General features: G+C 38.4%; 1 protein-coding gene across 1 annotated transcript in view; it reads right to left on the bottom strand.

Annotated features, from left to right (window-relative positions):
* LOC131680582 (uncharacterized) overlaps positions 1-26,600 on the bottom strand; it is a 483,677-nt gene that overhangs the window by 402,664 nt on the left and 54,413 nt on the right. Inside the window, exon 2 of the mRNA XM_058961308.1 lies at positions 10,880-11,809. Within this exon, the coding sequence (XP_058817291.1) occupies positions 10,880-11,535 (656 nt within the window). The 5' untranslated portion in view covers positions 11,536-11,809. The remainder of the gene's footprint in view (positions 1-10,879; positions 11,810-26,600) is intronic.

Below are 26,600 nucleotides of genomic sequence, written 5' to 3' on the forward strand. Positions count from 1 at the left end.
TCCAATTACCAATTTGCGGCAATCATTTCAGCACGAAGCTCAAATATTTTATGGTCATATTTAATGCATTACTTTTAGTCCATTAACTAATACTATTTGGAAACGGGGGGTGTTTGATTCGTGCATGATGTTAATATCGTTTAGGAAAGTAGCATCTATATTTTTTCTGTTTCGCGTCTTCATTGTAATATCGGAACGTTTACTCGAACGAGGTGGAAAATTTCATGTTACGGGATCTCAATATGCTTGTGATTATACCAATAAGGACCATTTATAAATTCTGCCACGCTATTAGGAGTAAGAGATATGACTAATTGTGACATAAATGGGAGAGGAGCACGTCATGTGCTTTGACGCAATCGGACGTTTTACGCACGATTGCGACATGTATATAGGAAATTCCATAGAACATGAACACTTTTGCGAGTAGCGGCATAAAAGTGCCACTACAAAATGAAGGAAAAACTAAAAGAATTTGATTCGTATTAGACCAAGGGGAAAAATAACGTGGTAACAGTTAGTTAGTATTGGGTAATCTTTGCGTGACATAATTTTTGAATGTTCCACCATACCACTTTTAAACTCATTGCTTACGGTCCATTTTACATTGTACACTTCTGACAGACGGCTGTCCGGAGTTCAAGTTGTTTTCGATGAAACAATCTCGATAAACGATTAGTTTAAACGCCTAGAATATTTACGTATCCTACAGTCAATAAACTATTCAAACATGAACGAAAATATATTCTCAGTCGCATCGCTTGCATGAAGCGAATCCTAACTAACAACCCACCCACTACCCAATCCGTGGTACTTATGGAAGTGTCACTGAGTCGGGGCCTTCCGTTAAGTAAGTACCACATCAACACTTCCTTTCTCATCCCAAGTTACGGTAAAGATGGTCGTGGCCCGCAATGGTGGTTCTCAGGCAAAATTCTCGCTTGGACTGGATCAATTGTTATTCCCAAACAATGCTCCTCAAGTAGTCTGGCTGGAAATTAGTGTCATCAGTTTGCAATCTACGAAGTATACCGTGCCTACGCAACGCAACGCAATGCAATCTGAAACAATTGAGGGATAATCACCTTCAAGTTAATAAAATGTGTAAAAACACTAATTTCAAATAATTGTATACAACGATTATCAAACGAAAACGCTTTTCTTTTTAAGCAAAACGTTACAGTATGATTCGAAGAACAATTTAAGCTGAAAATATGGACAAATAAACTAAAACAATATTTTTTTCTATTTTGGCCAGGATTTGAAGTTACTTACGCCTCTGTGCGACGTCAGAGAAGTGATTCCAACTACCTGGACTAGGCATCGATCCACCAATTTCATGGACCCGAGACCAATGGCTTTACTTCCCTTCCGAAGGAAGACGTGACCACAGATTTTTTCACCTCAGAAAAATCTCAACGAGCTCGGCTGGAATTGAACCCAGGCCAACTGGAATGAGGAGCGGTCACGCTTACCACTCAACCACCGGCGCCGTCCACTTGATGTGTTCATACGAATACATGGCACATACACTTCCGTATACAGTTTGCTCAGCTCGGTGAAATACACATCATTTCTAGTGTATACGGCAGTCTTTAGTTTTAGAACTATGAGAAGAGAATATCAAATATCTAACGGTAATACGGACGAACAACGACCAAAACCAACCACAATAATTGACTCTTTTCTTTGTCCGTGCTGTAAAGATTAAAATATTTGAATTAAAATATTTGATACTTTAGTGATAGTCTTCTGAAATCTCATTCGTTAACGAAGTTTCGCAGCTACTAACATAAAAACGAAAACAACCTTAAACTCATCATGGCATTCGAAGAGTTTTTTTTTCTAATGTAGATAACGTTCAAATAGTTCGATGATGGATTTGAACGTTACGTGTTTCACTCGTTAGTAACTGACACCAACTTGCTGTCAGGCGATATATCCAAACTAACACCAAATTGGCGTCAGTAAGACATTAGAACTGAACAGTTCACACAACATGTGTGATCGCCTAAAGCAACTGGCTGGTACCGAGTGTTGGTGTCAGTAAGTGACGAGAGGAAAATGAAACATTAAAATCCAGCTACTTTAAGTTAGATTTTATGCCCTAAAGCGCAAATTGGTTAATCCAATATTTTTCTTTAGGAAAAAATAAAGAAATTAAAGATAACGTCAATAATTGAATGTCGACTTTCGCGGCAGTAGATGCTGGTTGTACCATCGTTTGCAACATCTACGTTCAGCTTTTCAAAGGCCTCCAGTAGACTGCTCCCCTTGAGTTGGTGAAGCGGCTGCCTCATTCTACTGCCCGAGCGTTGAAATCAACGGCTACAACGACAGGTTTCCGATCGATAAACTGTGCATAAGCATTTCTGTGAATCGATCGGTCGGCTACCGCGGACGGTGCAGCTGCTACGGCAGAAGAAGACTTCATTGATTTTGGCGATTACGAAGCCTTCATCTGCACGATAAACCACTTACTGAAATGGATACCTCCCTGTTGTCCAAATCGCCGCTGTTTTTGCGTTATCTGCAATCCAATTTCCACCGCTGGCCAGAATACGGCAAGGCTCCGAAATGATAGCTATATTGCATTTGGACTCTGCTACAGATTGCCGCAGCAAGTATCGTGCTGTGTCAGAGTGGTTGAAGTTGATTTACGTTACCTCAACTGTGACTTTGTTGCAGTCACCTGTTTGAAGGCCGGACAACGTGGGCCTCCTGTAACGTGATTGTTACCTTCTTCGGTTGCGCAGATCAGACATCTCGGAGCCTGCCGGCAGTCTTTTGCCACGTGGCCTTCTTCCCCGCATCTTCTGCATAATTTGCTCCTGTCAGGTCCACTGCAGTTTCTCGCTAGGTGGCCGAACTCTTGACACTTGAAGCACACTTCCGGGCGCTGAGAGACACCCAATGGAAATACCGACCAGCCAACATTGATCTTCCCACTTTTAAGTACCTTGTTTGCAGCTTCGACTAGAAGCCTAACTGAAGCCTAAGCTCTTTGTAAGTAGAGCTGTGTGACTTCGGATCCTTTTTCAGTTCCAAAACCAGCTCTCCGGTGTGAATGCGCCTGATTTTCTTGACGTCTGAACCCAGCTCCTTGGGTACCGGGTTTGTCCTCATTGCGCGTAGTACTTCCATCGTTAGCTTTGACTATGAGTGCTTCACTTTTTTTTCGTCCCTTGAGAAGCTTTCGCTTTTCGGACCCTATCCTTTTGTTTTGTGCTGACGACGACTTCCCATTTAGTGTTTTAATTCACGTTTGTGGCTGCTCCGTTCGCTACGCGTACCACTACACCGGGAGCCTCCTTGTGTTTCTTGGAATTTACTGGTCTCGCATCACCTGGTGAAGCTCTTGGCCTTTTCGGTGTAAAGAGGGACGTCCCCTGGGGCTTGTCTTCCGCCTCGTAAGGTTCCCTCACTTCCAGTGGTACCACTGTTTGCCTTATTTCCAAAGACTTCTTGTCCATCAACAGCTCCTTTCCGGTTACCTCCGCTTTCTGCTCCACGGTTCTCCATTCCTTGTCGGCCAATCGGAGGTTACCTTGTATTTTCAGGACCAGTGTCTTGATGTCAACAAAGTTGTGCAGTTCGCCCACCAGTGTTTTAGCTACTGCTATACTCGGCAAGCTTGGTAATTTCAACCTGGCGCTCCGCTTCTGCTTTTGCTGCTTCTGTTGAAGCTGCGGCTGCTAGTGCTGTTGAGGCTGCTCCTAGTGTTGAAGCTGCGGCTGCTGTTTCTCCTGGTCGTACTATTGTTGCACTGGTTGGCTTTGCCGAGGTGGTGACCTCGTTAAACCGCATTTGACGAATGGATTCGCCGCGTCTACTTCATATGTGTAAGTTTCTTGCTCCATTTTGTTGGGTCCCAAGTCCGGGCCGCTGTCTCCACCCGTTGCACATAGTCGCCTCTCGTGATTACATGATTATCTATACATACTAATGTCTTAGCAGCAGGGATGTCCTGCAAGGGTTGACACTATCTTTCATGGGGACTAGTGTTCAGAGCCAGATCGGCGTAAAATCGGGAATTCTCCAACCGAACCTAATACCACCAACTAAATGGCGACGAGTTTTGAACGTACCCGCCAGGGTTTTGTTGGGACGGAGGCAACCGTTCTGTTAGCCCACTGGCCATTTCAAGTCGGTGTAATCTTTCCTTACTCAGGGAGTAGAATAGCATGCCTGTCAGCCCAAAGTCGCCGTCCAATTCGTGATCCGTGTCCTGTTCGTTGACGTTCGCCATGGCCAGTATTCCATAATCAGGATGTTGTTGTTGCGCCGATCCTGATGTGTTGGTTGGCACTCCGGTTGGACTAGAGTGCTTTTATTGCCAAGATCTTAGATTAATGGAATCTTAGGATCTTAGAAGAAGCTGCACAGACTCGCTTCGTCGAAGCTGCTTTCGGAGTTATGGCTTTTTAGAGGTTCAGAAGAGCCCAATTCAAACCCCACCATATCCTAGCAAGTAGGGCCGGGGTAGGGGAGTCGTTATGCCACTAGACTCCTGTCATTCCTGTCTCTGCTGCCCCCAGTGTGTATGTGTGTATGTGTCAAAAATTCCACTCATTTTTCTCAGGGATGGCTGAACCGATTTGCATTTGCACTTAGTCTCAAATTAAAGGTACTACTTTCCCATCGGTTGCTATTGAATTTTGTATCGATCTGAATTCCGGTTCCAATGTTACGGGTTTCTAAGTGCGGCCACACAGAAGTTTCCCATACAAACTGGAACCACTTTGATATCAAAATGATAGGCACAAAATTTTTTAAAAAGGGGGTAAAATTACTTGGATTTGGAAGTCTAGATCACTAATGACAATCCAAAGTCGCTTAGTTATAAGAAATTCAAAATGTAAAGCAATGAAAAATGGCACCTTTAAGCTAACGCAAACGTGCCTTATCAAATAAACGTATTGAATAAAAGAATAAAAACCAAAGTCGCTTTGACAACATTGGACCCCAACAAAAGCGACTTTTTCAACTTAAGAAAATTTGTTGAATTTGAAAAGTTTCTGTCCGTTCGCCGGATGATACAAAATAAACGCTGTGTTGGAGCTTTGGGATCAACTGTAGAACTGCAGGATGTTGAGGTCGATAAAGGGAACCCAGGAATCTCGGATTTGGATGTTTCTAAACAAAAATACAATGTTGATCGTAGTGCCATCCGCAGCATTCGTCAAGCAACATACAGCACGATGAAGCAGAATATAGTAGCTAGAATATGCCCGAAAGTTGTACGCCCGGATCTGAAGAAGTACAGAGGATGTCTCTCATGAACACCAAAACCTATGTCAAGATGGCTTTCAGGCATGTTCCCAGACAAAGGATTTATCTGACTACAGCATGAACTAAAGTCCGCAGCAAATGTAAGTTGGTACTCGCAGATTGATTCGCCTGAAAACTACATAAAAATAAGGAAATGTGAACTGAGATTATGGCAAGGAATTTACAGCTGCAACCCCAAGCTAACATCAACAACAAAACGATGGAGTCTATTTTGTACAAGCTGGAATGCCTGAAAAAGTGTATACTACATTTCAATATGGCTTTTCAATATTAGGTTCTTCTCGTCCCTATTTTCACAATTCTAAAGATTCTAACACATAATTCTTTAATCCTTTAGGGGTTACATATCTTTTTGAGCGAAAAATGTCAAAAAAGTTTGAATTTACGTAAAGGTATAAAGCAATGATTTCATTACATTTTGTGAACAAATATTGTGGGGGCTAAAGAGCCCCCACAATATTTGTTCACAAAAAATAGTTACTACGAGAGTGCATGTAACTTTCGACAACATTTTCCACGTCATGAACAAAAAATATCATTCGAGTACTCAAGAGTGGTGAGCAGGGTTGCACAAAGTCATGAGTATCAATAAATTTTCAAACTGTGTGTAAAAGTTCAGTCACGAACCAAAACGATCGTAATTTTAAGTTGAGAGAACTCAAGCAACCAAAACTGAAGCCCGTGAGTGGCAACAATGTATATATGTGAAGTGAGATAAAACTTGACAGCACTGCCACTAATGCGAATGTAACTCACTTTTCATACTCTCTGCTGTGTGTGCTTCGCGCTATTTTATTTGGCTTGTACACTTCTTACCGTGAAGATTGTTCTATTTCGATTTTGAGGTGGATGGAAAAGACGAAAAAGGCAACAAAGCGTTCGTTTGCATCACTCGAGAATTTGTTAAAATTGCGGAAGGAGTTTTCAAATGTTATATAGACGAGAATGGGAATTGTGGTTATTTTCAGAATAACTATGATGCCGGTAACTTTACTCGACATTTTCGACTAAAGCATCCGGAAGCAGCTAAAGTTAGAGGACTTCTCAACGACTCTGATGACTTAGCAAAGATGAAGCGTCCAGTTGCAAAACGACCGGTGGCGATTGATGCGCACAATTTTATTGAAGCTTGTTTGACGCTAGTCATTTGCCATAATCTGCCAATGCGATGCTTCGAATGAGAAGGGCTTCGAATGCTACTGGACCCGATTTCAGAAGCAATGAATGTAAAAGTAACTAGACAAAACATCAAAACCTACGCACATGCAGTATCAATTAAAATAATCGATAGACTCTAAAAAGAAATGGCAAACCGATTGGTGTTGTTTTGCATTATCTACCTTTTGTTGCATTGAAGTTTCATAGTTGGTAATAAATAGTCTAAATATATAATGAATTTGATGAATTAGTATTTAGAAAAACCTAATATTGTTTGATGTTATCTCTTGATATAAAAGCCAACCCTGATTAGCAAAAATGCTTTTGAATGAAAAATTGACAATAACGACGATCATTTTTGTAATTGACTGTCTCAGTGAGATTTTGATCGAATTGAATCGAAGAAATATGAGAAAAAGTGCGAAATGAGAGAACAAATTTCGCAGTGGCACTCACATTGTTTCAACAACAGTGTGTGTTGTCATCACAGTGAGGGAATATGCATCGAAAGGGAGTCGATGGTGAGTGCTTGCGTCCGTCTATGAGTGTTTTCTGTTTATAGTTACAGAAAGTAACCCTGGTGGTGAGCACTTTGAAATGAAATCGACTTTGCTAGGTCGATCGTGTTCATATAAAAAATCGAAATTCCGCGCGTAATTCTGTGTGAAATTCCGCGTGAAATTCCGTGTGAAATTCTGTGCTAAATTCCGTACAAAATTTCGCGCGAAATACAGCTTGAAATTCCGTGCACAATTCCACGAGAAATCCTGTGTAAAATCCGTGAAATTCCACTTAATATTCTGCGCGAAATTCCGTGCAAAATTACGCGCGAATCTTCGTGTGAAATTCCGGGTGAAATTCTGCGTGAAATCCGGCGTTAAATTTCGTGAGAAATTTCACGTGAACTACGCTCGAAATTCCGTGTAAAATTCTATGTGAAATGCTACGTAAAATTCCGTGGTAAGAATTCCGCTCGAAACACCGCGCGAAATTCCGTGTGAAATTCCGGATGAAATTTCGCGTGAAATCTACCGTGAAATTCCATGAAAAATTTCACGCGAAATTGCGCGCGAAATGCAGCTTGAAAATCCGCGGGAAATTCCGTGAAACTCAGGTCGATATTCTGTACAAAGTTCTACGTGAAATTCCACGTAATTTTTTTTTTCGTGCGAAATACCTGGTAACAATTCTGCTAGAAATTCCGTACGAAATTTCGTGTGAAATTCTGCGCGAAATCCGGCGTGAAATTTCATGAGAAATTTCACATAAAATGACGTGTGAAATTCTGCGCAAAACGTAGCTTGAAAATCCACGGGAAATTCCGTGTGAAATTCTACACAAAATGCCGCGAGAAAAACTGCGGGAAATTCCGTGAAACTCCGCTCGAAATTCCGTGCAAAATTCTACGTGAAATTCCACGTAGAATTCTGCTTAAATTTCGCGTGAGATTTTCCGTACGAAATTCCTTGTGATATTCCGTGCATAATGCAGCTTGAAATCCAGCGCAAAATTCTGAGTCAAATTTCGCGGAAATTCCGTGCGAAATTCCGTAGAACTCCGCCCGAAATTCCGTGCGAAATTCTACGTGAGATTCCACGTAAAATTTAGAGCACTCTAGTTAGAGTGTGGCCAAGAGGCCATGACGTATCCAAACGAACATGAAATTTGACGTATTCACAATAGAAATACGTCAGATTTCTGCTCGTTTGGATACGTCAAACGCGTCTTGGCCGCACTCTAACTAGAGTGCTCTAGTAAAATTCCGTTCGAAATTCCTGGTGAAAATTAGGCTCAAAATTCTGTGGGTGACTTTGATCATCGGGGAGACCTTGATCACTCGAAACTTTTTTCGTAGATCGCCTATTAAACCAGAACAGTCTTCCGAATCATTTTAATTTGAAACGATTTTTACTCTAAACTTATAAAGTACTGATTTGTTATACTTTTTGAGTATATTGTTTTTGGGTACAAAAAAAAAACCGAAATTTGACTTAATCTTATTTTTACGAAGCCTCGTAAAACAAATAAATCTCAGATTTGAGCAAGAGTACTAAATTACAAGCGAGTTTTTATTTTCCTTTAAAGTGGGAGGTGCCAAATTTATATTTAAGAGTTTGCTTATTTTAAATACATTTTTTTGTGAAACTAGTTGGCAATAATTTCAATTTTTTTCAAATTAAAATTAGCAACATTTTTTTATTGTTCGAAATTCCAACGTGTTAAAATGGATGAAACTTTTTGTACATTGATAAAGAACTGAAATAAAGCAATTTTTGCAGTTTTAAAGGTTTTCAGCATCTTTTTAATTGGACACAAATTATACGAATTTTGGTTATTCGAATTTTTCACTATATTGAAATACTTTGTATAATACCAATTAACATCTATTTAACAATGAGTATCTTTCCAGAGACAGTTTAACCAAATATTTGAAGGAAAAACATTGACATCAATAACTTAATGTGGGTAAACATGTAGGTTATCAAAGCCACCCCGGAATACGAAAACGGACTTCAACTTGAAATTATTTTTAGAAAAATAGCTGCAAGCGGACAATTTTATGTAAAACCATCCAATCTTGTACTCCAAGCATCAGTACATGGTTTAAAAATATTAAACTTGAAAAAAATGTGTTGCGTCTAAAAATATGTAATGATTACTTCAAAAAGTGATCAATGTCACCCCGGTTTACGGTAGTACATTTTTCAGTGAAATAAACATGCATAAGTTTATAATAATATTTTGATAATTGGCGGAGTTATGGCTTTTTCCCCAAAACCCTTTTTTATTTAAGAGGTTTGCGGTGATAACGATTGAGGACCAATAGATCAACTAAAATCCCGTACCTTAACGATTAGTTGAATGAATAATAATATTTACCAGCATTCGGGAACCTTTTTCCTAAAAAAAATCACTGTTTGAATCTTTTAAAATTGTAGGGGAACCCGGGGCTGTTAAGACAGTGGGGGTGATTCTGATCCCTTCGAGTTCTCAGAAAATAGCAGGACTTTCTGACTATCGTACATATTCGTGGAACCGCTATTCTGAAATATTAATTTTTAGAGCTGAATTTGATTCTTTGTAGAAAGGAGACGTGTTTCGTTATTTTTCCATTCTCAAAACAAAAATCATTATAATGGAAAAACCGTGATTAAATCAACAAATAAAAGGGAAAATATAAATGGTAGTTGTTTTGGAAAGCTTGAGGCTCCTATTTTATGGAAAAAAAATTGGTTTATGTGAAAACACAGATATATTCAAAACGTTCACCACTTTTGTACGAAATGAGCGTCCGGGGATATTCGGACCCCCTATTCCGTCAACCACCGTTCAACGGCTTGCGGCTGCGCACACCATTGCACACGCCACAGCAAAGAAAATACATGAGTTGTGACTTACCAGATTAAGTTTTTGTAAAGCAATTTATTTTTTTTTTGTTTCTTAACCCTCCGGAAGTCCATTGAACGAGGAGCCGCTGGTGCGCTAAGACGATTTCGCTTTACTTTCAAAGCAGCGTGCACTCAGTGCACTAGCGCGACTTCCGAAAGGTTAAGGAGTGTCTTTTATAAATATTTCATAGGTAAACTTAACTGCCCATGATCGCATATCAGTCCCATAAAGATAGGAAATCCCATAGAAAACGGGACAAATATGCGATATTGGGCAGTTAATTCCATTGTAACTTTCAATCTATTTCTCGGATCTCTATAACCATTTTGGAAAATATTCTCAAGAAGTTGTAGTTTCAGATAAAGTAATAAAATAAAATCGATTTTTCGAAAAATAAAAAGGTATGTTAATAATTTCTTCATTACTTTCTTTATTTGAAATCGAGACATCATTAGTAATATTATGGAAGCTGAATCGTTTTCGATACTTCGACTTTGAAATAAGTTTTAATTTAGATTCCTTCCAAATTTAATTATACCTAAGATAAAAACCAATTCCCGATCCTTAAATTCCCCGAGACAAATTAATTGGTTTAGGTTACTTATTGGTCTAATAAAGCAGAAATCTTCAAGCTTAAAATTTTGCCGAAACTCAACATATGGAACTAAAATATGAGAATTCATTAGAAAAGCATGATGATGCCTAATACTACGTTCACACTACAGAGTTAAAACACGTTATAATAATTAACAACAAGAAAAATGTCATCATGATAGCGTTAAAACACGTTTTTTTCTCGTAGTGTGAACATGGTATAACTTTCACCACAAAGTGGTGAAAAGCTCCCATGAATGCCAGATATTACAGATCGCAAAAGTTCCCAGGTTCAAACAAATCACCCTGAAGTTATACTACAACAGCTTACGCTTGGCACATTTTTAAGACCCCAAAAGAGAAAAAGTTTCCAATGCAAACGATCCACTTACAACCACCCATAACACCCCGCCCAAACAAAAGCTCAAGCTTTTCCCCAACTTACCCACGATTCTGCAAACAAACACACGCAAGCTCCTCCCGACCGATCGTGCTGCCATCGCTGACACTGCACTTGGATCCGCAGCCAGATTTCTCGCAGTTATTGCAGTTGCTGAAGCTGAACGAAGAAGTACACAGCGTACAAAATGAATCCAGCTGCGATACCAAACCACCCGCCAGACACTCCTCCAGGCTGTAGTGGTTCATTATGATTCCATCGTCATCGTCTTCATCCTCATCGATGTCGTCACGACGCGCCGGTGGCGGCGGCGGCCCCGTCGAGTCCGATTTCAGCAGGTGGTATTTTTCATCGGCACCCGAGCAGTGCGAGCAGCTCGTCATTGTCAGCGTGTCGCGATCATCCGAGGAGAATTCGAAACTGGCACTCTCCACGCCCCATTCGCGGAACGATCTGTTCCGTTTGCCCTCCAGCAGTGGGTTCGTCTTGAACAGGTTCGTGTAGTTCGAAGGTGAAAATCGCACATTTTCCAGCTTATTCACCATGGACATGTTCTCGTTGAAGTGAATAATGTTAATGTCGTTGTACTTTTTCATGAAATCGGCCGAATAACCGGCCGATATGTCTTTGAGGGACTTTTTCGACTTGGGGTTGCTGACCTTGATGAGATCCATCAGGCACATCTTGATGTCGTCGAACATTTTGACCGGACCGGGGAAATATGAATGCTTAGGTTGGATCACTTTCTGCTCAGAGCCGCGTGTCGAGGCCGGTATGAAAAATTGAAATGATCAGTCACAGTTTCCAGCGGAGCAGTAGTTTGGCGTGATGTGATTCGTTCTCCCACGGCCGGCAGCTGACATTGCGCGATTCGCGAGCGACCGACTCAGGCTGCCGGACACCGCGGGGAAGGGGAGGGGAAGTTTACCTCGTCTGGGTTCGGTACATAGTGAAGCGGGTTCGAAATTCTTTCACCTGAAAAGAGAGTTGAAAGAGGAAATGATATAAATGAAATTGCCACTTTTATTGTTTGGCAGTGTAGTATAAGGAGTAAAGTCGAGCATCGTGGCCGTAAATTTGAACGGTTCGTTCGTAAACGAAAGTCGTAAAAATTTGGTTCCGAAAGTGGCTCGACAAATGAGGTTTGGTAAAACATTGGGGTAATTTGCGATGTGTAATTGTTGGCAGAGGAAAACTCGTGCCGAAGTGAAGGTTCTTTGCCATCCATCAGAAGGTTATGCGCGATTCGCAGTCTAGTTTTGGCCAAATGAATTTTTTGCCAACTTTCGATGATGTTAATTGGAATAGCCTCGTTAAACTAAGAAATGCGTTTTCCATTACGATGCTTGTTCTCGCTTAATTTGCTCGATTGCATATATGTAGAGAACAATGTTATTAGTGGTATACACTAACAGGCGGCACCAGGGAGGAAGGCACATGCCCTCAAGCAAGACGTTAACAAGAGAAGCAGAGTTTGTATTTAGTATTTTTTGCATTATCATGATTCAGTTATTTTATTTGACAAACCTGATTTTGCGACAGTTCGATGGTGCCAATTTCTTTGTTTTACATTTCAATATCATTAGGAGATCGTCGCTGTTGTGCTATCTTATGACAACCATCATAAAACTGTGTAAACCATTCCTTAAAAAGTTTATAAAACCGCTTATGCTTTCAGTTTTGATTTCGATTTTCTCTGCTGCACAGAGGCGTAACTACTGCCAAATCCTGGCCAAAATAGCAAAAAATGGTTTTTTGCGTTTATGCCCATTATTTCGACAAAATTGTTTTTCGAACATTATTCTAATAGAAAAATAGCGTTTTCAAATGATAATTTTTGTATGTAAGTATTTAAAAATGGTCCATTTTCAACTGATTTTTTAACTTTGAATTACACTATTCCACAATTTTTCATATTGTCCAAAAACTAAGTAAGCCAATATCTGGTACAAAATTGTGATTTTCGTCGCAAACCTCAAAAACTTTGACAAAAGCAGACCTATTTTGGTTATGTTTTTACCTTTTTTGAGTTGGGTCCAGAAAGTGCCAATTTTTTCAATATTCTTAAAAATTCGGTTGCGGAGAAAGTACCTCGGGCGTTGTAGGGCAGTTCCGTTTAAGGTGAAGCGATGCCAAAATCACAACAAAGGGTCGGTTATGTTCGGCTATGTTCGGGTTACGTTCAGCATCTGTGTGCGGCTAGAACGTACTATACCGATAAAAGATAGCACACACACGAGTGTATCGTTCAGCAATCAGCTGACTAATTTTTGCACCATGTGTTTCATTTGTTTTGAAAAATAAAAAGGTACAAATTTTCCAAACCAATCAAAATTCCGTGAAGAGAATCTATTCAGCTGCATGTGCTAAGATGCTTACATACAGTGATACAATTTCTAAGCTATCTGAGATAAGACATTTAAGTTACAAACGATTTTGTCTTGCGCGCCAATGCAATGTTTTAATTTCGACGATGAAATAAAAAGAAAAAGCAGAAACAACGGCAGCCATTTTAGCTGCACCTTGTGACTTTGTTTACCATGTCCTTAAAGGACACGGTTATTTGGGTTCTCTTTTTATTAGCGTACTAGTTTGACTGTTTTGAAAAATAACAGCAAATTGAGCAGTGTATTTGCAATTGAGCAAACACATAAAAACGCTATCGTTTCTAAAAGTCTTTAAACTGTGTGTGTTGAAGCAATTTGTGTGGAATGTTAGAAGAAGCAGCGAGGAATAATTCTGCGGTGTAGGCGAATGACCTTATGGTTAGAACCTTACTAAACAAAAAGGTCCTTAGTGTTGCCGCGAAAACGAGATTGTTATTCATTGCCAGCCTTGTGTAAGAAATGCATCGCTGCATCGCGTAGGGAAGGTTGATGTTGATCTTACAATCCCGAAAATGAAATGAAAAGAACACAGAAAAAGGGATCACTCTGTTTATTTACCAGCCTACCGCACCTAATTTACATAAGCGTGCCATACGCAGTCCGATTAGCTAGCTTTGGTTTTTCCTTCTCACTCTACGGTTAGGATAGTAATAAAATCTTAGAAAGCGTTACAAATGGAGCCGCATACTTCGTGGGACTGGACTAGGATTGAATAGCAATAATCTGTATTGTGGTTAAATATGTCAGTCTTGAAGAGACAGGGCCAAATATATAAGTAAATAAAAAGGAAATTCACCCTTCTAAGGCCACAGGAAATTTAAGTCGTAAAATAGAAGAATAGGGAAAAACGTTTGGATTAAAAGGGATAAATTTTCCCGTAGCGATATATGAATCGCGCGGGCAACATGTAGCTTTAAGATAACGTTTGTAAATATTTTCTGAATAAATTAAGTTTCAATGTTCTAAACTCCAGACGTCCTCACTAGAAAGAAAAGCTTAACTCGGAAGCAGCACCAGCCCAAGGAAACCACGTTCAACCACGGCTTCGCTCCGGTAAGCAAAGTGTTGGGAATTGTCCTCGTCGTATAACGTATATTGGAAATGGTTATATCATAAAAGATAGATGAACTGACTTGACCGTTAAATATAACAGAACCATTCGCGTTTCTGTTGGAAAAGCCTTTGCATTCCGGAACAAAATTAAAACTACTTCTAAAAGAATACTAAAACAAGGTTGTCTAATTCATAAGGATCAATAAAAAAGTACATCATGAAGAGCGTTTTTTCTCGGCTTGTTGTTTTTACATGTAGGACTAATTGAATCTCCAAAATAATGTTATTAGATGCGTGGTACGTAGTTTTTGAAGATACCCTTTTATTTTTACGAGCACAACATTCATTTGCATTCGCACATAAATAACAAGCATAATCCATAGTAAGAACATGACATGATTTTGAAAAAAACTTTAAAAACAATTTATAGTTCTTTATATCTCATGTTCAATCTTAATTTTCCAAAAGTTCTTTTCACTGACTTTGGAGGTACTTCTGCCATATGTGAAACATCAAATAGCTTCAAATTTGAAGTTGCGTGATCGTAGGGTAACCAACCAATTTTGGACCCCTAGAGGAAGTGAAATTACGTGAACGTCAAAAAATATTTGCTTGCCTATGTTTTTTAATGCAATACATGCACGAGTCTGCTCCAAAATTAGTGGTTTCGAAAAATCTCTTACATTTTTCGAAGCTCCACTGCGGCATGCTTACCAGGGCTTTAACCGGCCACTGCAAACTCAATTATCACATGGCAACTATTCAGCGCGCTGAGTCTTTTTCATGTGATCTTTGTGAATCCGACTACGGAACCTCATATCATCTGATATGCAACTGTCCAGCGGTAGCGCAATTGCGATTTCGAGTCTTCAGCCGTCCTTATATAGACGAAACCATGTTTGGTCGACTGAAACTCAGAGACATACTAAAGTTTCTTATCCAATGTGGTAAAGAGCTTTAGGCTTATTCGCAGGCAAGTTGAACTACTTGTGAGTTTAACTTACCTGTTGTTTATTTTTGTTTTGTGCTGTTATTTTTCCCACCCTTCCAATTCTACTTCCTCACACGTCCTTGTCCTTTCCTTCCGCTCAGGAAATGATGAACACACACGGCAAGGCACAAATCCCCGACTATGTACGGGGAACGTGCCATTTGAGCCAATATATTCTGATTCCTGATTCGTCAGGAATCTTCTTGTACTAAATATTAATTTTTAATTCTTTTGTTTACGAGGTGGTTCCTTGTTATTCTTTCTAAGCTCAGTTTTTCTTTGTTTCTCTTCCTTTACTTTCCTTTTTTCTTCAGTTTTCGCCTTGTGGTATTCAACTGTTCGGCGCAATGTTGAAACAGCAGGACTACGTCATGATGTTCCTGTTCGTGTGAGTGTTTCAGGCGATTCTATGAATTCAGAAAGCACACTCTTATTATCATTATTTAGCTGTGATATGTCTCTTAGATTTGTCAACATATAGTTCGTCGAATTCAACAAATTCGAACTACAAATGTTCTTCAACATAGATTTCAGAAGACTCCTCTTTGGTCATATTATGGTCTTCAATGAAATGTTCCTCAATCGTTTGATTTTAGACATCCATTGGTTTGAACATTTTAAAATTAAATAATTTGACCAAAAAGAGCAGGCGACCTACCGTAACGAAATTTTTCACTTTTTGATTATTCTAACTCGATAAACAAATAGCTGTCAAGAAAGAATATCGAGGGGTGCCCAAAATAAGTTGATATAAATTTTTTAAGACATATTGTGGACACCATTTATTTAAGATTTTTTAGATAAAACATTACGAAGAAACATTTTCAAACACGTAACATGCATAATACCAAATCAGACAAACTAATTAAATCGATAAAAAAATATTATAATTGTACATTTAAATCCAATTTTAAAATGTATCATTTCCATCGGTTTCTCTTGGCAATCGTTGAAACATGAAACGTTTTCGGTGATATTTTTGAAAACTGTGAATCCACTGCCGTGATACGCATAACAGTCCCATTTGCTATGGATTTCCTATGCAGGTGGGACTGTTATGCATATCACGGCAGTATAGCGAGCGGGTAAAATGAACAGATTCGGGTGACCTGCAAAATGTCCTGTATGTATGCAATGCGCAGCGTTAGAAAGCATTTTTCCGATCAATGCTAATATCCCAACAAATCATGAGCTTTGCATACACACAGGGCATTTCGCAGGCAAAAAAAATTGTCACGGAAGAATTTTCATGACGTAAAGCGGACCCTACACGAGCAGAAATATTGATCAATATAAAATTTATTGATCAATATATTGAAAGTGTGAGGGCGTGTTGAATATATTGAAGTAAATATTGACGAAAATCAAAAAAGTTTGATTTTTTCGTCAATATTTCCCCTTCACGAGGGGAATGCAATAATCTTATATGTATGAGTGTGATAATTGCTTGCTAGTATGTGTGTAATGAGCTTTTTGCGCTAAATATTTTGAATGGTAAAATGGCGTCGTGTCGGTTTTTCCATTAACTTGCTTCATTTGTACTCGTGCTGATAGAAAATAAAAGATATGGATATCGAAAATTTCAATGAAAGTGATGACGAGTTATTGGATTCAAAAACTGTTTCGAAGGAGGAAGCACTTCGCACATTTGTCGAGGTTTACGAGTCTCTTCCTGTTCTATGGAACAGCAGCAATGATAAATACCGAAACAAAGCGGCAAGAAATAAAGCTCTTGATAAACTGCTAATTACTTATAAGGTGTTGAAACCAGAAGCCACTCGAGCGGATGTGACAAAAAAGATTAATTCATTGAGGACAAATTTTCGGAAAGAATTAAAGAAAATTGTTGCATCCAAGCGATCGGGAGCTGGAGTAGATGATGTCTACCAACCAGAATCTTGGCTTTTCGAGGCACTGCAGTTCCTTCGTAGTACCGAACAGCCGGCATTAACAGAAAAAATAACTGTTGTAAGTGTATTAGCCAAAATTATTATAATCAATCTTTTATTATATTTTATTTATTTATATTTATTTTACTATTCAATCAAACCGAATAGCAATCGTGTGCCGAAGCCAGAACAGTAACGCCAGAGCCCAGACCAGCTGGACAATCTTTAAAGCACTCAACTACATCTATAGTGGCAATTCCTCCGCCTGTGAAAAAAGCGAGTTGTCGGCCCAATCAGCAAACAAAACGAGCTTTTGGCTAAAGCCTGCAAATTCTTGGAGCAGGATGTGCAGGTACACGAAGTAACTCCTGCAATTGCAAAAGTTTGGGGAGAAAAGTTGCTGATGCTGGAAGAAAAACGTATCTTTGCTGAAAAAGCAATAAATGATGTGCTATATGAGGCAACACTCGGGAATTTCACCAATGGTTGCATAAAGATTACTGTGTCAGAACAGTTCCATGCATCGACCAGTAACATTCGACATGCACAAGGATCAAGTACTCCAAAGTCATTCCAAAGCAATAACTTTAATCCTCATCAACAATCGCATAACTCTTCAAACGCCCAGGAAAGTGATCTCAGTGAGGACTTTTATAATCCAATTGAGTTTCATCCGGACATGAGTCCAGAAACAGGATCAAGACCAGATTATGATCATTCAAGCTCAACTTCAGATTCAAAAACGTCCAATATTTTGTATACCCCTAGTCTTGAAGACACTACATCAAATATAATAAAGCCGGGAACACCACTGCACACAACCACAACATCCATTATTAAAACACCGGTTTCAGAGAGAGGTTTATGTGAATTGGGATCACCAGAAGATACAACATTTAAAGCCGCTGCATCTGGAACTGGTTTGTCGGTGGTTTCTGATGCAACAGTTAACGAAATTGTAATACCTATCGTAGACACATTGACAACAGCAACCAATCCATAAAACAACATGTTAGGGAACATGCTGTACAGCTTCAATCCATCTTTGGAAACAGGTCCTTTTTATTTTATTATTCCAGCTGCGAACAACACGGAAGAACAATCAGTCTCTACTAATACTTCACTAGCTTCATATTTCGTAAACTACAAAGATAATTGAGTTTAACATTTACTATTTTTTCCTCATTTTTTAATAAATCTGTTTCATTACACTACATTGTATTACGTTCAATTACAATGAACAAAATATGTTTATTTTACACTGAACTGGATTTCTCATTATGCGATCATAATATCTATCATCATAATATATATATCAACTATTCTTTTGCTTTTCTACGCGAATTGTTTACGGCAAAAGTCGAGTAACACCGGAAACAGCCTTGATAACAGCTCATAATTTAAAAAAAATAAAACCTCAATTCCATTCCTATCGACGGTGCTAATCAGCTAAATTGTATAGTACAATGCACACGATCCGCAGTCTTCCATCTCCGATATAGTAGTACATCAACGTGCACGATTGCGCACACAAGAAATGCATTTATCTTTATCTGGTGGAACGGTTACGTTACGTTGACGGAAAATGATGTATCGTGTGTGCGTACTTATCTCTTTTGACGTTCTATGTCCCCAGTAAAGTTCAGCCGGAAATGAGCCGTAATACTGGCTGGCTCCAATTAGTATTCCGGCTCCAGTGACGCAACCGATTTTAACAAGAATCGGTGGTGTTACGGAAGCCGGAATACTAACTAGAACCAGCCAGCATTTCGGCTAATTTTCCGGCTGAACTTTACTGGGGCTGCGTGGGCTGGTCCCAGCTCTATTGTCCGAAACAGTCGATTCGGTGACAGTGGAGAAGGTGAATAGAGCAAAACAAGCAAAACGTTCAACTTCCTTCAATCTTATATTTTTACTGTATTCTAGAAATTTGCTAGCCGACGATGACAACAATCTATTGATGGTTGTGATTTGTAAATTGTGATTGTTTCTTAATAATAGTTATTGATTCATTTTGAATGTTTCAGATGATGTTAATGACACCAGATACTTGCTGCATCAAATTGATTACCTGGTAAATATTGGTATCGTGAAAACTAACAAACGTCATGGAATCCTTCGCATAGATCTTTGTTCAATCTCGCCACAATAAATCCCACGTTGGTGTCAATTGCTCCTGAAGCACCGAATATTACCACTCAGGATGATTCTATCGATACCGACGACCCGCGGTCTTTTTATAATTTTCAGGAACGCATCTAAAGCATGTTACATTCATTTTCGAATTACGATACCTCGCAGTATGATATCACCATAGTTGGACAAGTGAAAAGTCGTCAAACGGTTATTATCATTAGCATCCACCTGAACGGTAAATGGTCCGTTTAAACTGTAAATATATGTATGTATTTTATAAGTTATTTATGCTAGGTATTGTACAAACTGTAGACGTATCCCATTTTCAGTGACAGCCGTAAACCTTCGATTCCATTCATCTAACAGCGAGTACTATGGTACAGGTACTTGACTGGTAAGGAAGTATGCCTTGGAATTATACACCCAACTGACTTCGATTTCCAACTGATTAGTGTGCAGTTACCAGGTTATTGTATGCACCAGCCGCCCACCATTGCATCTTGTGGATCTGAGTTTGACAAAGACAGCGTCGCATCAAGCTTATCGATATGCAGGATAAAATCAATACGATGCTCGTGTCATCAATTAGTCCAAAAGTAAATAACCATATCGAACTGTTGCATATACATTCATATAATTCAATCCTTTTTTGCACGGTATGCTAGGAACAAATTCTAAAAGTACACGCATACCACCCATAGGCTCGCGACAAGTATTCTTCGATTACGGTCGCATTCGTCGTGCTACGGTTCTGGTGTAGCCAATACCAGCAAATCATCCAGATGCTTAGTATGCCGCAAATGTATAAAAACCACACCATATCTTTCGATACCGGAGAAGACACATGAAAAATGAAAAAGCGTAACTATACGCAGTTATTATTGAAAGTCCCCTAACATTTCTGTGGGTTGGACAATGGACATTGGCATTTGCTACTAACCAAGCTACACGTACATTCATTTGAATATTACAAACACCAGCGTTCCGCACTACTGAGTTTAAATTTATCAAGGGAAACAACTGACACGTATAGATAAAAAAAGAAACTATATTTCCTTTTCTTTTTATTGGAAAAAGAACAACCAAACGAAGAAAAATAAGACGAGTACAAAAAACATTAATTTATAAAAAAAATACAACTCATGGAATATTAATAAATTTAATATTGCGAATCTTTTCTGAAATCCACATTGCGACTTTTCAGCCATGCGCAACCGGGCCGTGCGTTGAATTACGTGCCCATCTAATATGCGAATGAGAAAACGTTTTGACGTTTGTTTTTGTTTCGATCGCACTCGAGTGTTTCCCATATAGCAACAACTCGGAGAAATGCTATATTATCTCCAGATAGACAATATCATGACAATCACTACACCGTCGCAACATGAATCTAAAAACAAAACGTCATGCTCGATTGGATCCGGCATTTGACATAATATTCAATTTAATCCATTTAGTGTTTCCGCCCAACTAGGAATATAGAAACTATACTAATTCTTTATTATTGTTTTCGGTGTCCTCCAGAAAAAATGTGAAGCGATTTTTTCAGCTTCAAGACATTTTTTATGGAATCGGTCTGGTTTCTGGCAGAATTCTGCTTCAAAATCAGAAACCGATTCAAAGTTCTGGTAAATATGTGTAGATATATTCGTTCTGATAAGTTCAATTATTTATGTTGTTGGTAATGCATATACATTTTAATTCAGCAAATTTAATATACTTCATTGATGGGAATTTTTTTCTTGTTGTGATGATTGTAACCTACAGAATATTAATTAGTTTTCCTTCGTTGTTAAAATAATGACACAACCGTTCACGAATATCCTTGGCGGCAGTGGTACTGTTTCGGTGTAACGAACTTTTCAGGTTTTTAAGAGTGTTGCAAACGACTTGGGGTCTTTCATTCATTTGGTAGGAAGCATGATTTGTCTCTCTTGATAAAAAATTGTGTAAATAACAGCAAGCCGTAACAATAGTAGTTGCTTTAACAGGACTTAACAGTATTGGTTTTTGAAATACTCCAAATCTACTATTTAGTATACCAAACGCGTTTTCAACAGGTGCTCTAGCTCGAGATAATCGTTTGTTGTACTCGTGGCGCTCATCATTTAATATCTTCTGTGGGAAGGGTTTCATCATATTAACATTCAGAGCGAATGCCTCGTCTGCCACAAAAACATATGGAAATTTTTCATCAGTGTTAGGCAGGGGTGCGGGTTCTGGAAGCATCAGTCTGTTTCTTTCCAGGAGCTCGCCAAATTTCGAGTAAAACAACACACCTCCATCAGACACTCGACCATTGATTCCAACGTCGATCATTATAAATTCTTTGTTGGAATTCACCACGGCCAGCAGGACGATACTATAGAACCCTTTATAGTTGAAATAAAGTGACCCCGTGTGAGGTGGTTTTTGGATGGCTACGTGTTTACCATCGATTGCACCGACACAATTGTTGAAGTTGTATCTACTGCCAAAACCAGCTGCTACATCCATCCATTCTTCAGATGTTGTTGGAAACTGAAAACATTCGAAACAAATGTTACTCAATTGTTTCATGCATTAATAAATAGTTTCAGCGTACCTTTATATAATTTTTCAGCACATAAACCAATACTTCACATGTTTCTAGAACGGCGTTGCTTATTGAGACTGGCGACATTATTGCCGAGAATTTCAGATCCTCAAAACTTCTTCCGGTTGCCAAGTATCGCAGTGTATATCAGTAACTGAGCGTTTAGCATTAAAACGCTCAGTTACTGATATGCACTTGCGCATTACTGTATCCTGTCGGTGTAACCATGGGCTAACCAATGCAAGCAGTTTGTTGTATGTTTCCTCATTCATGCGGAAATAATTGCGGTAATCCTCGGCATCCGTTAAACTTATTTCTTTTAGCAATGTAACGTGTGATAGTCGCTCTCGTTTTTTCAACCAATCTTTTACCCAACAGCGTCGATTCAGAGTTTGGCTCCCTCCAAGGCCAATAAGTAAGGCCAAACAAACTTTTCTTCGACGATCCATTTTAACTTTCAAAACTTGTCTACGACAACGGCAGCAGACGTTGCAAATAATATTGCTGGTTGATGAAAATATTGAAGCCCGTGTAGGGTTGAAAAATCTTGATGAAAATATTGAAGTTCAGAAATATTGAAGAGATTCTTGACAATAAATTTATTGACAATATTTTCGCTCGTGTAGGGTCCGCTTAATATTAACCATTTCACAATCCTGTGGCATCGAAACACATCTCCAAACTTGGGGTTATCCATGGGTGTTTGAACTTTTAGGATCTGTTTGAGAGCAACTAGAAAGCTTGTTCTATACATGAGATGTGATTATATTGTCTAAAATTTGATTTTTCTTCACCGGTCCGGGTGTTTTTTTCCCACATACTAAGTACTAAGAAAATAAATATTTTACATTAAGTAGTATAGTCCTACGTCTGCAGTTCGTGCAACCCTATAGGGCTGCCCCTTGTAGTTTTTTTTAATTCAAACAAACTGCACCAAATTTGCGTTTGTCTTGAAGCTTAATCAACGATGTTTCTCGAAATTTAGAAGCCCTGGTGCGATTTGTTCGTTTGTTATGGTAGTGAAAAAAGTGATGTCCCATATTTATAAGCTCACCTTACTTATTTGCCTTTCTCATATAGAAAGGTCATGCAATCACTCTGAACAATATAGGTTTTCTGTATTTTAACAGAGGCGTAGTTAGGGGCATGCGGTGAGAGGGAACCACCTCCCTCCCCCGCATCACACACTGCCCTTCCCTAAACACACCTTCCACCCCCCCCCCCCCCCCAAGAAGAAAATTTCCTAGTTCCTCCAAAACAAACTTACCTAGTTAGTTTGTAAAACCAGTGAAAAATTTGGTATGAAATGATTTTGAGTTTGAAAACTACTGTAAAATTGAAACTGATTTAAAATTTGTAGCCGTAAAACGGGATATCTTTGATCGACGGGGTAAGTGTGATCAAATGAGACTTTTTTCAATAACGTACGATAAGATGATTCGCTCTAACAAAAGCATTGAAACAAAAAACAAACCATATTCTAAACATATTCATCATCTATCGGCAACGATTATATCGTAATGTACCTTTTATGAACACAAATTTAAATTGAAGATGATACAACTCTCATACATCGTTTCAATCTGTTCAAGCATATTAGTGAAATCAATCAACTTCAATTGAACTGATCACTTTTTTAGGAACTGTAAATATTTTTGTCAAATATTTCATTTTAAAAATCCGATATTTTTGTTGTTAACTATTTTATTTCCACTTTTTCTCTGAAAAAGATCGATAAATGTCAGCTGTTTCCTTCTGGGCAATTTTGTTCACTTTCGAGACGTCACAATATTAGGCCAGGAAATTGCCAGCAGATATGCAATTTACACAACATTTCGAGCATTATCCCTCATTTCGACACACATAGTTTGCTGATCAAAGTTACCCCGAAAACAAAGAATGAAAATTTACAACAAAGTAATTTTATAGTAAAATGAAATAAAATACGCCACAATTATAACACATTCTATCTATGGGAACCAGTACTTGTTTTAAAAATGCAAACAGTTACATCTACATGAATTATAAGAAAAAACTGTTGAAAAAACGATCAATGTTCCCCCATTTTACGGTAACAAGTTGGACCCCCCGAACCCCGAACATAAAAATGTGACTGATTCGCAATATCTTCTTCTGTGAATTATATCACGCACACTATTTAAGATTCTGAGCGCAGTTTTCATTTTCCATCCAGACATCACATATCAAACAAATAACGATGTTCGAGGTCCTAAAAGTTTTTTTTTATATCTAACGCTCGTGTCTATAACTATGGTCGCTAGCAGCTGGGCATTTCATGAAACAATGCATGGAATAAAAATGATTCCACGAATAATTCTCCAAATTTTGTGAAAGAGATCACGTGAAAATGTCATTATCATGTTGCATGAAATTGTAAATGATTAGCGGTATCTTCTAAATATCACCAGCACGCAAAATAGATTGTAAATCATATACTGGGCATCATGAACCAGTTCACGAATACATGAATAATGTTTGATGATTTTGTGAACTATTTCACGAGCACGAATATTCGATCGTACCTAATATAACAGATATCATGAATTAGTTCACGAGAATTGAATGGATTCATGAATAAAATTTTGAATTTCGCGAAATAGTTCACGAGAACATATCCAGAATGTTTTGATTTTGTGAACTAAGGCTCGTATATCTACGAAAATCATCAGGAGTTAACCTTTGGTTTTATGAATAATGTTCATAAAGTTGTGAACTAGTTCGCGTACTAAAAATCGCATTAGAAATAACTGGGCGGAAACCGTGACTGAAGTTCACAAAACAAAAACAAATAGTTCCACGTTACTGAGAGAAATTTCCTAACGAAAAAACGTGATTGTTCCAGGATTCATGGCACTTTATTCACGATTTTGGGATCATTTTTTTCCGTGTAGTTAGGATAAATGAGAAAGGCACAATTGCATCACTAGGTGGATTACACGATTTTTTTTTAATTTAGGTATGCAAATGTGCAATCTGGGATCTCCGTAGAATTAATTACTTCTTAACGGTGGGACCTTCATATTTTCGGTCTCTAGCATATAGCTGTTGATGTTTATGTTCAGTTAGGTAACATCGACGTTAGGCATAGCAATGCTTACATGCTTCTCTCTGTCACGCTTCGATGAAAAATTACTATCCTCTCCGCTCATAGGCCAAGTATAAAATAGAGTCGGTGTTCGTTCTTCTGTATGCAAAGAATAATGTGCAAATCTAATAAATATGAGACTTACCGATAATACAAAGAATCGTAATTTATCAAGAGAAGATCTTGGCCATAATTGTGTTGTTTCATTATTTGGTAATTCCAGCGAAAACAGAAAAACTGATTCCAGGGCCAAAAACAAAATATGAACTATTTCATGATGAAAAGTATTAACACAAATTACTGAAAAACACCCCAAAGTTCCAATTAAGCTCAGACTATTGACACGAGAAAGCGAATAGGAGCAAATTTACGTGTTAGCCGACCGTACTCGGCCTACATGCGTACCTTCCATTCCAACACATTGGTCCTCGCACACCAACTCAGCCAACAACGAAGCATACCTGGAGGTAACAGGTATAAATACACTGTGAAACATCATCGCAGTGAGTAAGAAATTATCACAATTTGATCGCGTAAACAAGTGTATTGAACCTCCCAGAAAATTGATTTTAAACTACCCTAATCTAGTGCTACATAATTGCCTTAAATCTAACTTAGTCTAGTGTAGTCTAGTGCCTAGAAACTACCGTACAACTACTACTAAAGTCGGTAAGGATTTAATGGCAATTTGTTAAAAATATGTATATTACAGACTACTCTTAAAATTAGGATAGCGATAGCAGTTACCCACTAGCGGGAATCCGTGGTTTATATTTTGCTAAAACTCGACCTAAATCGCACCAGAATTTCCGTATCGTAACCGGACAAACGAAATACAGTAGGCACTGAACGTGAGTAAATATTAAATACACTTATATCAATAATTCCAATGCATACAAACTAAATATGAATATGCATTCAAAACTTAGCTTAACTTATCTTAACTTACATCTAGATATATTTTCATTATATATATACGATTACTCAAGTTAACTAATCTAAATCTATGCTACGCTAAAATGTACAGTTAAACTAAACTAAGATTCATTTAATTTCTCCATAGGAAAACTATAATCTCCCGTTACGAAACCCGAGTGTTTTATTGGAGATTACAATTGCGGAAATACCCTGCTGTTAATCCGTTGGCCAAAGTCAACACTACGTATCAGACCTCATGCAAAAGTGGGCGCAACCTGACTCAATTTCCTCCTTATCTTGATTGCTGCAGTTTAATGGAATATACTGTCAAAAAGAATTTCGAGTTCAGGCGATTTTTTTTTCGACAATGTGCATTAGAAAGGTTTTATGAATTTTAAGACTATCTGAGATCCAACAATGTTTTTAAAAATAGACTTATACTACGTTCACACTTAGAGTTAAAACGTGTTTTAACACTATCTTGATGACATTTTCCTTGTTGCTAATTATTATAACGTGTTTTAACTCTGTAGTGTGAACGTAGTATTAGACGAGATAATTAGTATACCTATAATACTACATTCACACTACACCCAAAACAAAAATCTCTTGCAATAATTGCAAGCGACAATCACTTGCAAATAATGTTAGCATCGCTTGCAATTTTGCAGTGAAAGCCGCTGGCAATTGTTGCAAGCAGATAAAACCACT

This window comes from Topomyia yanbarensis, chromosome 1 (assembly GCF_030247195.1).
Source record: "Topomyia yanbarensis strain Yona2022 chromosome 1, ASM3024719v1, whole genome shotgun sequence".
In the NCBI taxonomy this organism is placed as follows: domain Eukaryota; kingdom Metazoa; phylum Arthropoda; class Insecta; order Diptera; family Culicidae; genus Topomyia; species Topomyia yanbarensis.